A 13,471-nucleotide genomic window follows, 5' to 3' on the forward strand; every position below is an offset into this window, starting at 1 on the left:
ATTTGTCAAGGGTGGATGTTTTGTCAAAGTTATTCAAGGCTTTTTAATTTCTCTTATGTCTTCAAAGCAATGAACAAAATGTCTGAGAGCCTTTATACAATGAGCGGGAGGGGGATTAAGAATGCTAGAATACAGAACAGTTGGCAGGTATCTCTTTTTAAGACCGAGGAACACTATTGCTGTCTTTTTCCCTCTACTACGTAATTTATTGAACACATATAGTACTGCAGCCTTCTCTAAAACTAGACCCAATTCGAGCTTATTGCCTCTGTAATCAGCTGTGTCATTAAACATCATCATGAGGCACTTTGGCCCTTTTCACAGTTTAACAGCCTGATTACAACAATCAACATCTAATAAAACACATACTGTAGAACAAAGCTATTTTCACTTGGCAGAAGCAATTCACACATGCAGCGTTATATTGCAGTGAATGTTAAGTAGAAGGCAGGCGTCTCACCGGTTTTGGGATCTACAGAGAAGTAAGGCTGTCCCTGTAGTATGCTATACACAATCTTGGCACTGTTCCCATAGGTGGGGTCGTCTGCGTCTGTGGCTGTGAGCTGAAACACTGATGTGCCTGCATGGAAGGAAAGGTTATATCAGTAGTGTATTTCCAAACAAAACCCATTTAACTACAACCACATGAACTCACATACAGTACAAGTACAACGTGCCATGATCACTGTAAAAACTACAATGGCATACTGTAGCACAACTCACTTTATTATCATGGTTTTCTTATAGTAAAACTACATGCAAATCTAAAAATACCACAGAGTGTTTCTGTATCGCATAAAGTGAGGCCGAAATCTGTTATCTCCCAATTAATCCAAACCCATTTATCAGGACTGTCAAAATCCATTTACAGAGTTGTGCATTAATGCCTGACTGCCTCTGGATGCAGTAGGGATCTGTAGCAATACTGATGACCCAGCTAATGATGTGACTGCTCTCACAGTCAGGGTACAAAGCCAGCTCCCTACAGCCAGGTGCACCCAGCATTTCAAAAATATGTTGTCAGTATTCTGCCTTACCAACATCAGCCATCTCGGGAACAGCAGCAGCAAATGGGCCATCTGGAAACTTGGGTGCATTGTCGTTGACATCCTGGACCTTGATAATGAATTCGGACTCAGGCTCTAGAGATCTATTGGTGTAACGATCGATGGCCTGGGCATGTAAGACATAATGGCCCTTCTTCTCCCGGTCCAGGCTCTTGCTGGCATGGATGTCCCCTGTGACCTCATTGATGACAAATATAGTGCCAGCGCCCTCTCCCGTCAGCAAGTATCTGACGGAGCCGTCTCCTTTGTCTGAGTTGGAGTGCAGCTGGGAAGGAAATTACAGAAATTTTACACACAGATATAACAATACTCATTTGAACATAGAAAACTATACCCATAGATTTCACCACCATGGTTGACCATGTGTTGGAACTGGTTCAGGGAACAGAACCAAATACCCGGAAAATTAGAAGCTTGGTTCAGAAGATAGAGATTATTTATTAGCTACAGAAGAATGGTTTAACTTTTTTAATGCTAGTTAAGGATACTATAGGCATAGTTATCGCAATTCGTTGGATGTATTAACGACAAAAAGGTAAGACGTGTCCCCTGTGACCTCATTAATTCTGTTTCCGCTCTGCACACACAAGCATGTTAGCTAGCTAGCTCAAAGGACATTCAAATTTCCTCCATAGAAGCCACTACTCCTAGGTATAATTCTGTGGACCTAATTCAGATAATGCATGTCATAACAAGATGCCCAGTGCTCAACCCTCTCTTGCGCTCTCCCCACCCGCAAAATTGCAGTCGCATCTTACGCCATAGTCCATCATGCACGTAATCAACTAGATTAGCTGCTCTGACTGCACTGATTGGTGAAGTAACTTAATAAGCTAAAGGTAAAAAACATGATTTTACAGGTTAAAAAGAAACAGATAGGAACGATATAACAAATACTTTTGGGGGGTTCGTTCTGGCTCAGCACTTTATTCTGCTGGTCGGAACAGTGTAAAGGGAAAAAATATATAGTGGTTCTGTTCCGAAACGATTGGAAAATAATGTTGGTTGCAACCCCTGGGGTTGACGTTTATTCTAGTTCAGTCACTTCAGGAGAGGAACAAAAATTGCCCCTTATTTTCCATGAGCATTTCTAATGGTAGTAACTTAACCATAACTTAAAAAGAAGTTTACCAGAGGGGTACTGTACCTGCTGTATAAATCTACAGAATGTTAGGATGGGTTGCACCAACATGGTTTAAATTAATCTAGGATTAGAGCTAATCTAGGATTTGTAAATCTAGGTTTATAATTAATCAGAGATGTGTTGCACCTCTTAATTTTGAATCTGGATCTGTTAAACTATGATTAGTGACATGTTACACCAATATCTATCTAAGGTCTTCGAAAGCCAAGTCAACAAACAGGTCACTGACCATCTCGAATCCCACCGTACCTTCTCCGCTATGCAATCTGGTTTCCGAGCCGGTCACGGGCTGGTCACGGGTGCACCTCAGCCACGCTCAAGGTACTCATAACCGCCATCGATAAAAGGCAGTACTGTGCAGCCGTCTTCATCGACCTGGCCAAGGCTTTCAACTCTGTCAATCACCATATTCTTATCGGCAGACTCAGTAGCCTTGGTTTTTCTAATGACTGCCTTGCCTGGTTCATCAACTACTTTGCAGACAGATTTCAATGTGTCAAATTGGAGGGCATGTTGGCCGGTCCTCTGGCAGTCTATAATGGGGTGCCACAGGGTTCAACTCTTTTCTCTGTATATATCAATGATGTTGCTCTTGCTGCGGGTGATTCCCTGATCCACCTCTACGCAGACGACATCATTCTGTATACTTCCGGCCCTTCCTTGGACACTGTGCTATCTAACCTCCAAACGAGCTTCAATGCCATACAACACTCCTTCCGTGGCCTCCAACTGCTCTTAAACGCTAGTAAAACCAAATGCATGCTTTTCAACCGTTCGCTGCCTGCACCCGCAAGCCCGACTAGCATCAGCACCCTGGATGGTTCCGACCTAGAATATGTGGACATCTATAAGTACCTAGGTGTCTGGCTAGACTGTAAACTCTCCTTCCAGACTCTCCTTCTCTCCTTCCAGACTCTCCTAAACTCTCCTTCTCTCCTTCATATCAAACATCTCCAATCTAAAATCAAATCTAGAGTCGGCTTTCTATTCCGCAACAAAGCCTCCTTCACTCACGCCGCCAAACTTACCCTAGTAAAACTGACTATCCTACCGATCCTCGACTTCGGCGATGTCATCTACAAAATAGCTTCCAATACTCTACTCAGCAAACTGGATGCAGTTTATCACAGTGCCATCCGTTTTGTTACTAAAGCACCTTATACCACCCACCACTGCGACCTGTATGCTCTAGTCGGCTGGCCCTCACTACATATTCGTCGCCAGACCCACTGGCTCCAGGTCATCTACAAGTCCATGCTAGGTAAAGCTCCGCCTTATCTCAGTTCACTGATCACGATGGCAACACCCACCCGTAGCACACGCTCCAGCAGGTGTATCTCACTGATCATCCCTAAAGCCAACACCTCATTCGGCCGCCTTTCCTTCCAGTTCTCTGCTCCCTGTGACTGGAACGAATTGCAAAAATCGCTGAAGTTGGAGACTTTTATCTCCCTCACCAACTTCAAACATCTGCTATCTGAGCAGATAACTGATCGCTGCAGCTGTACATAGTCTATCGGGAAATAGCCCACCCAATTTTACCTACCTCATCCCCATACTGCTTATATTTATTTACTTTTCTGCTCTTTTGCACACCAGTATCTCTACCTATACATGACCATCTGATCATTTATCACTCCAGTGTTAATCTGCAAAAATGTTATTATTTGCCTACCTCCTCATGCCTTTTGCACACAATGTATATAGACTTTCTTTTTTTCTACTGTGTTATTGACTTGTTAATTGTTTACTCCATGTGTAACTCTGTGTTGTCTGTTCACACTGCTATGCTTTATCTTGGCCAGGTCGCAGTTGTAAATGAGAACTTGTTCTCAACTAGCCTACCTGGTTAAATAAAGGTGTTCTCAACTAGCCTACCTGGTTAAATAAAGGTGTTCTCAACTAGCCTACCTGGTTAAATAAAGAAAAAAAAGAAAAAAAAAATATATGAAGTATTTTGTGAGTTGAAACGATGTAGCTAGCCTACTTGACAAATGAGGCCACAAATGTTGCTGTTCCTTGATAAAATAATAACAATGTGATGTTTGAACTACTGCATCTCCATCTTGAAAGGCTCTCGTGTGATGGCTGATTTGAAATAAAATCTGTTATTTGCCAGTGCTAGACAGAAAATAAATGTGTTAGTTAACGTTAGCTACTGTAGCTAGCTAGTTTATAAACCAAGCTAGCTAGCATACAATGTTATTAATTATTGTCATTACTTAACGTTATTGTGCCATTTTATTATTTGTCCGCTAACCACATGACCATGGCACGTCAAATAAGTTCACATTTCACCGCTTATGAAAAAAACTATTGTCGGAGCTGATGGAGGAATTCAGTAATGAACTGGAGGATAAAAATACCGGATTAAAGAGAAGAGGATTCCCCAGCAGTTTGCCCCTCTCCATAACCCCTATGATGATGACGGACAACTTGACCCATCAATATTTAGTAAGCTATACTCGGCTTTGTCTCATGATGGTAAGTGTGTGGTTGATGATATCCCTCTAGTGGTGTGGGGGCTGTGCTTTGGCAAAGTAAATGGGGTCACATCCTGCCTGTTCGGCCCTGTCCGGGGGTATCGTCGTACGACCCCTCCTCCAGTATTTATGCTGCAGTAGTTTATGTGTAGGGGGCTAGGGTATATCGGGAGTATTTTTCCTGTCTTATCCAGTGTCCTGTGTGAATTTAAGTTCTCTCTCTCTCTCGCTCTCTCGCTCTCTCTCGCTCTCTCGCTCTCTCTCGCTCTCTCGCTCTCTCTCGCTCGCTCTCTCGCTCTCTCTCGCTCTCTCTCCCCCCTGAGGTGCTGACCTGTTGCACCCTAGACAACCACTGTGATTATTACTATTTGACCCTGCTGGTCATCTATGAACATTTGAACATCTTGGCCATGTTCTGTTATGATCTCCACCCGGCACAGCCAGAAGAGGACTGGTCAACCCTCATAGCCTGGTTCCTCTCTAGGTTTCTTCCTAGGTTCTGGCCTTTCCAGGGAGTTTTTCCTAGCCACCGTGCTTCTACACCTGCATTGTTTGTGGTTTTAGGCTGGGTTTATGTACAGCACTTTGTGACATCAGCTGATGTAAGAAGGGCTTTATAAATACATTTGATTGATACTACACTACAATGTTACCATTATCAGGCTCGTTACAGCATGTTGCATAACATCATCATTCGTACCAAGGCTGGACATATCATAAGCCCCAATTCAATTGTTGTACAAAATGGGCACGTAAATAGCCTACTAATAATGAGTTAATTATCATAAACTCTGAAGAACTCTGTTGTTTTGGTCTCTCCACAGAAGATATGCTGCCATTTGATCAGTTAAACCACCTCAAGTGGCAGTTTAGAATTAATCTCCAATGTAAATGTATGTATATATTTTTGACATTGTCACACCCTGACCATAGTTTGCTTTGTATGTTTCTATGTTTTGTTTGGTCAGGGTGTGATCTGAGTGGGCATTCTATGTTGTGTGTCTAGTTTGTCTGTTTCTGTGTTTGGCCTGATATGGTTCTCAATCAGAGGCAGGTGTTAGTCATTGTCTCTGATTGGGAACCATATTTAGGTAGCCTGTTTGGTGTTGGGTTTGGTGGGTGATTGTTCCTGTCTCTGTGTTTGCACCAGATAGGGCTGTTTTGGGTTTGCATGTTTCTTGTTTTGTTCATGTGTAGAGTCTTTATTAAAGAACCATGAATAGAAACCACGCTGCATTTTGGTCCGCCTCTCCTTCACTGCAAGAAAACCGTTACAGACATTCTTTGAGCAACAGGCTTAAAATTAATGAAGTGAAAACTAAATTTAGATTAGAGGAACGATTTAATTGAACTAGGATTCATTTAAAACTTTTTAACATTTGGTGCAACAAGATTAATAGATAAACCTTGATTTAACGCAGTTTAAGAGTTAATCCATGTTGGTGCAACCCACCCTTAGTGTACAAGTAGCCTGCATACCCGACTGTTTTTGCATTCGCTTAAATCAAAAGCAGACTGGCAGAATTATTTTTAACAAATCTCACATAGCTGCATAAATCTATCACTATATGCCATTTTAGTATTCAGAGGTTAAAAAAGAATCTGTTTGTTGTGTAGACATTACTAATTCATACAAATCCTGAATGGGAAAGTCTCTGCTGTACAGCTGATACAGCTCTCCTGCCTCTAGGTCACCAGGCAGCTCGTTAGGGCGCACACCTGTCACCAGCATTAGGAGCATAATGACATTCACCTGGACTCCATCACTTCGTTGATTACCTGCCCTTAATGTGTCACTCGCTTTGGTTTCTTCCCCAGTTGTCATTGTTTCTGTTTTCGTTCCATGTCGGTGTGCTGTTTGTGTTACATTTATTAATTAAATGTATTCAGTGCCTGAAATTGCTTCCCAATTTGCAGTGTACATCATTACAGAATGACGCCTCAACAAAGGGAAGCATCGGGGAGTGTATTTATTTTTTGTGTCGGGGGTGATGTTGAGTCCGGGTGTTGGAGCCGGACCTACCTGGGAGGCCTCAGCCGGTTTGGTGTGAGTTCGATAGGCTCCCATGCTGAAGCTGGGTGAACAGGTTCCCATGCCTCAGCCGAGGCAAACGGGGAGGTCTCAGCCGGCTCATCAGGTTCTCTCCTCAGCTGGTTCATCAGGTTTCTGCGCCTCAGCAGAGGCGACCGGTCCGCTCCGGATCCCCGGGATCGTCCCTGTGGTTGGTGTCCTGCGGCTGGAGCTTTACGACCCGGGGAGTCGGTACTGTCATGTATGCTCTCTCTCCGGCGCTCTAGGTCGTCATACTCCCGTGCCTCAGCCGGATCGACAGGTTCCCGCGCCTTAGCAGAGGTGACCAGTCCGCTCCTGATCCCCGGGATCGTCATCTTGGTCGGTGTCTTCCACCCGGAGCCGGGTTTCAGGGAGGGGGTACTGTCATGTGTGCTCCCTCTCCGGCCTCTAGGTCACCAGGCTGCTCGTTACGGTGCACACCTGTCACCAGCATTAGGCAGATCATGACGTTCACCTGGACTCCATCACCTCCTTGATTACCTGCCCTTTATGTGTCACTCCCTTTAGTTTCTTCCCCAGTCATCGTTGTTTCTGTTCCATGTCAGTGCGCTGTTTGTGTTACGTGTTTCTTTATTTATTAAATGTATTCACTCCCTGAACTTGCTTCCCGACTCGCAGCGTACATCGTTATCTAAAAACAAATCATGCATCATTGTTGTTGTGACATATCACATGCAGCCTATGTTGATGCAAAGAAAATCCACACTCTTTTAGCTAGGCTAAATCATTGGGGTATCATATGATACTGATCTATATAAAAATGCTGTGTCAACTCTGATGTAAAACGTTGAGAACAAGAAGAACTGACTGCCTTGACATTTTGATACTGATGTATCCCCCTTCGTAGCCTAGCAGAACAAAGCCAATGCAATGTGTGAACACACAAACGGGTTAATCCAGCTCTATCCAGATTAGTTGTGCTACACCGAGTTGCATCATTGCAAATTAAATCTGTTGTTCCTTGTTGACGTGTCGTCTGAATATTTCGGGGTTGTGCCTGCGTGCCTGGCACATGGCTTTTTACAAAGTCAAGTGGTGTGGAAGGTCGTTTGAGAGAGGTGTAAAACACCCCCCCATTAGCTTTAAAATGGATCTGATAGAATCTCATAAATATAGCAACCAGAGTATGACTTCTCCATTCATATCAATACACCACTTCTTAAGAACATGGGCTGAATCGTAATAATCGTTTGTTATTCACATGCCCTCATGCATAAAAAAAAATGCTGGTCTATGGAAACTCCCTCTAGCCCATGCCTTCATCAATCCAATGCTTTTAATTTTTTGGGGAGTAGTGAAGAAGTGCACACATCAGGAGGAAGGAGAGATTATTGGGATGCACCCAAGCCTCCATGTTTCCAGACAGCTGTGGTGCTGATGCTGAGGGTGGTTCTGGAAGGATGAAAGTGAATGATGGATAACAAACCATTAAAGAAAAGCTGTGAATCCCTTGACAGCACCAACGCTGTTGGAGCTGGCTTGCATCATCTGTATAACAACACAACTGGCCAGCCAAGTCAGTTATCCTATTATGAATTCAAGTGTTTGCTCTTTGGCAGAATGCTATTTTCACTACAGACACTGAGGGGAAATGTCCTGAATGAAGAATAAAGCCAGCAACTGTTGGCAGTTACAATCATAAAGCTGTATTTTATACATTCCTCTGTGTATGGTTATTATTGCCTCCACCTTCAACCCCACACACACACACACACACACACACACACACACACACACACACACACACACACACACACACACACACACACACACACACACAACGAACCTTGTGGGGACACACAATTCAGTCACGTTCAAAATCCTATTTTAGCTAACCCCTAACCCTAAAGCTAACTCTAACCCGTACCCTTACTGTAAACCGAAAATCTAACCTTAACCCTAACCCAAGCTCCTAACCCTAACCCTAAAACTAACCCTCTGGTCCCCACAAGTATAGTTAAACACACACACACACGCTGCTCTTAATTCTTGGCAGTGAGTGTAATCCCTTAGCAGAGAGCAATTAGCAAAGACAGTGTTCACCTCCACACCGCCTCCCATGCCTGAAGAGGGTACAAGCAGCAACCCTGTTTGCTACAGAATCATATGGAGGGTGTCCAAGACTCATAAAGCACCAAATTTACAACATGTGCGTTAAGTAGTGGACTTTATTGTCCTCTTAGGACACTCCAAAACACAGTGTAATAGGCTATGACACAAGAATAAATGTTATTGCGTAGTACGCAGTAGGTGTAATATACAGTACATAAGAATCCAAGGCCGATATCATTCAGTGGAAGTTGGTGGAACTACTGTGATGATAACCTTGGCTTTCTCAGGAAGGTTGGGCTGGCGCAAGCATTTACACTGGCTCAGAATACTGCTCTCACTCAAAGAACACGCTGCCTGCAGTGAGAGAGTAGCATTCATTTATCTTTCGCTATGGTGCCTTTATTCACTAGCAGGGTAATGGGAGTACAGCTCATGACTGATGCTTACCCTAGGCCCTGCATTATCAAAGAGATGAAAGGATAAAAAGAGCCATGGGGGAAAAACCCCAAACAGATAAATAGATAAATAAATATATGGAACTATCCACTTTGGTAATATATCACCAGGGGCCTGGTTGCAGAATGGATGCAGAGCATGATCTGATTTCACGATATGCAAGCAGCCTGTGTGTCTGCTGTCCACTTTTTCCATATGGTGAGTTTTTTGTCACTCTTGGTGTAAGAATTAGTTATTGTGCTTGGTACGCCTTTACTTCATAGAATTTCACAAAAGGGAAAATGCTAAACTCAGCAAAAACAGAAACGTCCCTTTTTCAGGACCCTGTCTTCCAAAGACAATTCGTAAAAATACAAATAACCTCATAGATCTTCATTGTAAAGTGTTTTAACACTGTTTCCTTGCTTGTTCAATGAACCATAAACAATTAATGAACATGCACCTGTGGAATGGTCATTAATACACTAACACCTTACAGACTGTAGGCAATTAAGGTCACAGGTATGAAAACTTAGGACACTAAAGGCCTTTCTACTGACTCTAAAAAAACACCAAAATCAAGATGCCCAGGGTACCTGCTCATCTGCTTGAATGTGCCTTAGGCATGCTGCAAGGGGGCATGAGGACTGCAGATGTGGCCAGGGCAATACATTGTAATATCCGTACTGTTAGACGCCTAAGACAGCGCTACAGGGAGACAGGACGGACAGCTGATTGTCCTCGCTGTGGCAGACCACGTGTAACAACATCTGCACAGGATCGGTACATCCGAAAATCACACCTGCTGGACAGGTACAGGATGGCAACAACAACTGAATGGATACACCAGGAATGCACAATACCTCCATCAGTGCTCAGACTGTCCCCAATAGGCTGAGAGAGGCTGGACTGAGGGCTTGTAGGCCTGTTGTAAGGCAGGTTCTCACCAGACATCACCAGCAACCATGTTGCCTATGGGCATAACCCCACCGTCGCTGGACCAGACAGGACTGGCAAAAAGTGCTCTTCACAGACGAGTCGCGGTTTTGTCTCACCAGGGGTGATGGTTGGATTCGCGTTTATCGTCGAAGGAATGAGCGTCACACCGAGGTCTGTACTCTGGAGCGGGATCGATTTGGAGGTGGAGGGTCTGTCATGGTCTGGGGCAGTGTGTCACAGCATCATCGGACTGAGCTTGTTGTCATTTCAGGCAATCTGAATGCTGTGCGTTACAGGGAAGACATCCTCCTCCCTCATGTGGTAACCTTCCTGCAGGCTCATCCTGACATGATCCTCCAGCATGACAATGCCGCCATACTGCTCATTCTGTGTGTGTTTTCCTGCAAGACAGGAATGTCAGTGTTCTGCCATGGCCAGAAAAAAGCCCGGATCTCAATCCCATTGAGCACATCTGGGACCTGTTGGATTGGAGGGTGAGGTCTAGGGCCATTCCCCACAGAAATGTCTGTGAACTTGCAGGTGCCTTGGTGGAAGAGTGGGGTAACATCTCACAGCAAAAACTGGCAACTCCGGTGCAGTCCATGAGGAGGAGATGCACTGCAGTACTTAATGCAGCTGGTGGCCACACCAGTTACTGACAGTTGCTTTTGATTTTGCCCCCTCCCCCCCCCTTTGTTCAGGGACACATTATTCCATTACATGTCTGTGGAACTTGTTCAGTTCATCGCTCAGTTGTTGATTCTTGTTTTGTTCATACAAATATATATACAACATTTAAAAAAAGGTTTGCTGAAAATAAACGCAGTTGACAGTGAGAGGATGTTTCTTGTTTTGCTGAGTTTACATCTACAGAGAGGATAAATAGGCTCAGTTGCTATACTGCAAGATTTCACTGTAAAATCCCTCCACTACTACATCCAGTTATAGACTTTCACAGGCATACTGTAGATACTTCCAGTTTTAGAAGCAGTTTTTGGAATAAGAAGTGTGTATGCACAGGGAGGCAATAGCCTAGTTTGCAAAGTTTACACAGCCTACACATTTCTTTTGTAGGATTTCATTGAATTACACAATGATGCCATTTAGAATGCTCTTAAATAATGACACAAAACTGTCTTCCCATACACTGGCAGCTATCCACTCACTAAATTCCCATGGAGCCAAGTTCACTGGTATAGGCTTGTACAGAGGCTGATAAACTGACTACGCTCCAAGAACCCCCCGACTGATTAAATCAGGAATCTACCCCCTCTGCTAACCACAAATTACATGAGGCACGCTGATGGAAAGGTCAATTTTTATGCTGCAGCAAGAGCTCACTGACAATAATTGTTTTATACCCAGTCTTGGTATTAGTGAGCCGGGGTGAAAGATTTGATGTAATATTTGTCTCTGAGGTCTGGTAAGGGATATTTAATCATATTATCTAACTCTACACTCTTAGAAAAAAGGTGCAATCTAGAACCAATAAGGGATCTTCAGCTATCCCCATAGGAGAACCCTTTGAAGAACACTTTTGGGTTCCAGGTAGAACCCTTTTAAGGGTTTTACCTGGAACCAAAAAGTGTTTGCCTATGGGGACAGCCGAAGATCCCTTTTGGAACAATTTATTATTAAGATTGTAGTGAGAGGTGATGGCACTGCTGCCTGAGAGGCTTGATAGTATTAACGGTGTGCAACTATATCAACCATCTCTGGCCTCCGCTGCACCAACACCACCTCTACACGTCAATCCCATTGATTGATAAGAGGTTGGGATGTATGTGGACTGGGGCTGTAACCTTGTTATCTAAATCAGAGGAAAGTGTAGTTTCACACTCAGTGTGCAGTACATGTCTAGCCTATACAGAGAACAGCTAGGTATATATATAGTCTTTGTGATGTAGGAGAAGGTTGTATAGCTAATTAGTCACAGCAGAGCAGAGTTGAGAAAATTCAGATACATGTGGCCATTTTTCATCCTTTCATCACGCTGACACATCTGAAGCCGTGAAAAGTATAACAGTTTTCTAGGTCAGGCCCAAATCGGTGCGCCTGACACCTACTACCATACCCCGTTCATTATTTTACAAGATGGCATAGCACTTCAGATGTCTTTGTCTTTGTCTTGTCGTGTCCCATGTATATATCTTTTTTTTCTTTGTATATATTTCGGATATATTTTTAACCTCAATTTCAACATACTCTCCTGCAACCCGCCTCATCCAATGTGATATGGATCTGCTATTTTCAATACTTTAGAACTCCCAACAGAAGCTAGACAGCTAATGAACTACTTGCTAGAAGTGCTAGCGGTCATCAGCTAACCATAGCACAGCGTGATTCAACCCAGAGCATACCGGACTGCTTTTTCTCCACATCTCCGGATTCCTACCGCAAGCTCTGAACCTTTTCACATGGACCATCGCAGCTAGCTAGCTGCTGTCCGAGTGGCTACCCCTGGTTAACGTCTCTGTCCCGAAGCAAGCACCAGTTAACCTGGAACTAGCCTCGTGCTAGGCCCATCTCCCGGCTAGCTGAAGAGGTCCATCAGCCACTCATTGGGCTACAATACCTATATTGCCAAATTGGCCTGGACCCCTTTGACTGCCCACACGGAGCCCCGCCGATCCATCACGACTTGTCTACCGACGTAATCCGCCCGAAGGGGTTTAAACAGGCTCTTCCTTCGCGACGTCCCCTGAAGGCCCTGAAGATCCATCCGCTAGCCAGTCCATATCGGATGGTTATCTGAAGAGGTCCATCAGTCAATTTCTTGGGCTACAATACCTATTTTGCCAATTTGCCTGGACCCTTTTACTGCCTACACGGAGCCCTGCCGATCCATCACGACTGGTCTGCTGACGTAATCGTCCAAGGGTGCTACAACAGACTCTTCCGTCGCGACATCCCCTTAAGGCCCTTCTGCTATCCCCGGCCCACTAGCTGTCTGAATCGCTGTGTCTCCAGCTCGCCTAGCTTCCCACTGGTCCCTATGATCACTCGGCTACGCATGCCTCTCCCTAATGTCAATATGCCTTGTCTATTGCTGTTTTGGTTTGTGATTATTGTCTTATTTCACTGTAGAGCCTCCAGCCCTGGTTAATATGCCTTAGCTAGCCCTTTTGTTCCACCTCCCAGACATGTGGTGACCTCACCTAGATTAAATGATCTCTAGAGACTAAACCTCTCTCATCATCACTCAATGCCTAGGTTTTTCTCCACTGTACTCACATCCTACCATACCATTGTCTGTACAATATGGCTTGAATCTATT

At 44.2% G+C, this 13,471-nt stretch overlaps 1 protein-coding gene across 1 annotated transcript in view; it reads right to left on the bottom strand.

The window, feature by feature from the left end:
* Positions 1–13,471, bottom strand: part of LOC109871566 (cadherin-18) — a 72,008-nt gene that overhangs the window by 21,445 nt on the left and 37,092 nt on the right. The window contains exons 3-4 of the mRNA XM_020462454.2: positions 1,038–1,332; positions 461–580 (exon numbers count right to left, since the gene is read on the bottom strand). Coding sequence (XP_020318043.1) covers positions 461–580; positions 1,038–1,332 — 415 coding nt within the window. The remainder of the gene's footprint in view (positions 1–460; positions 581–1,037; positions 1,333–13,471) is intronic.

This window comes from Oncorhynchus kisutch, linkage group LG27 (assembly GCF_002021735.2).
Source record: "Oncorhynchus kisutch isolate 150728-3 linkage group LG27, Okis_V2, whole genome shotgun sequence".
Taxonomy (NCBI): domain Eukaryota; kingdom Metazoa; phylum Chordata; class Actinopteri; order Salmoniformes; family Salmonidae; genus Oncorhynchus; species Oncorhynchus kisutch.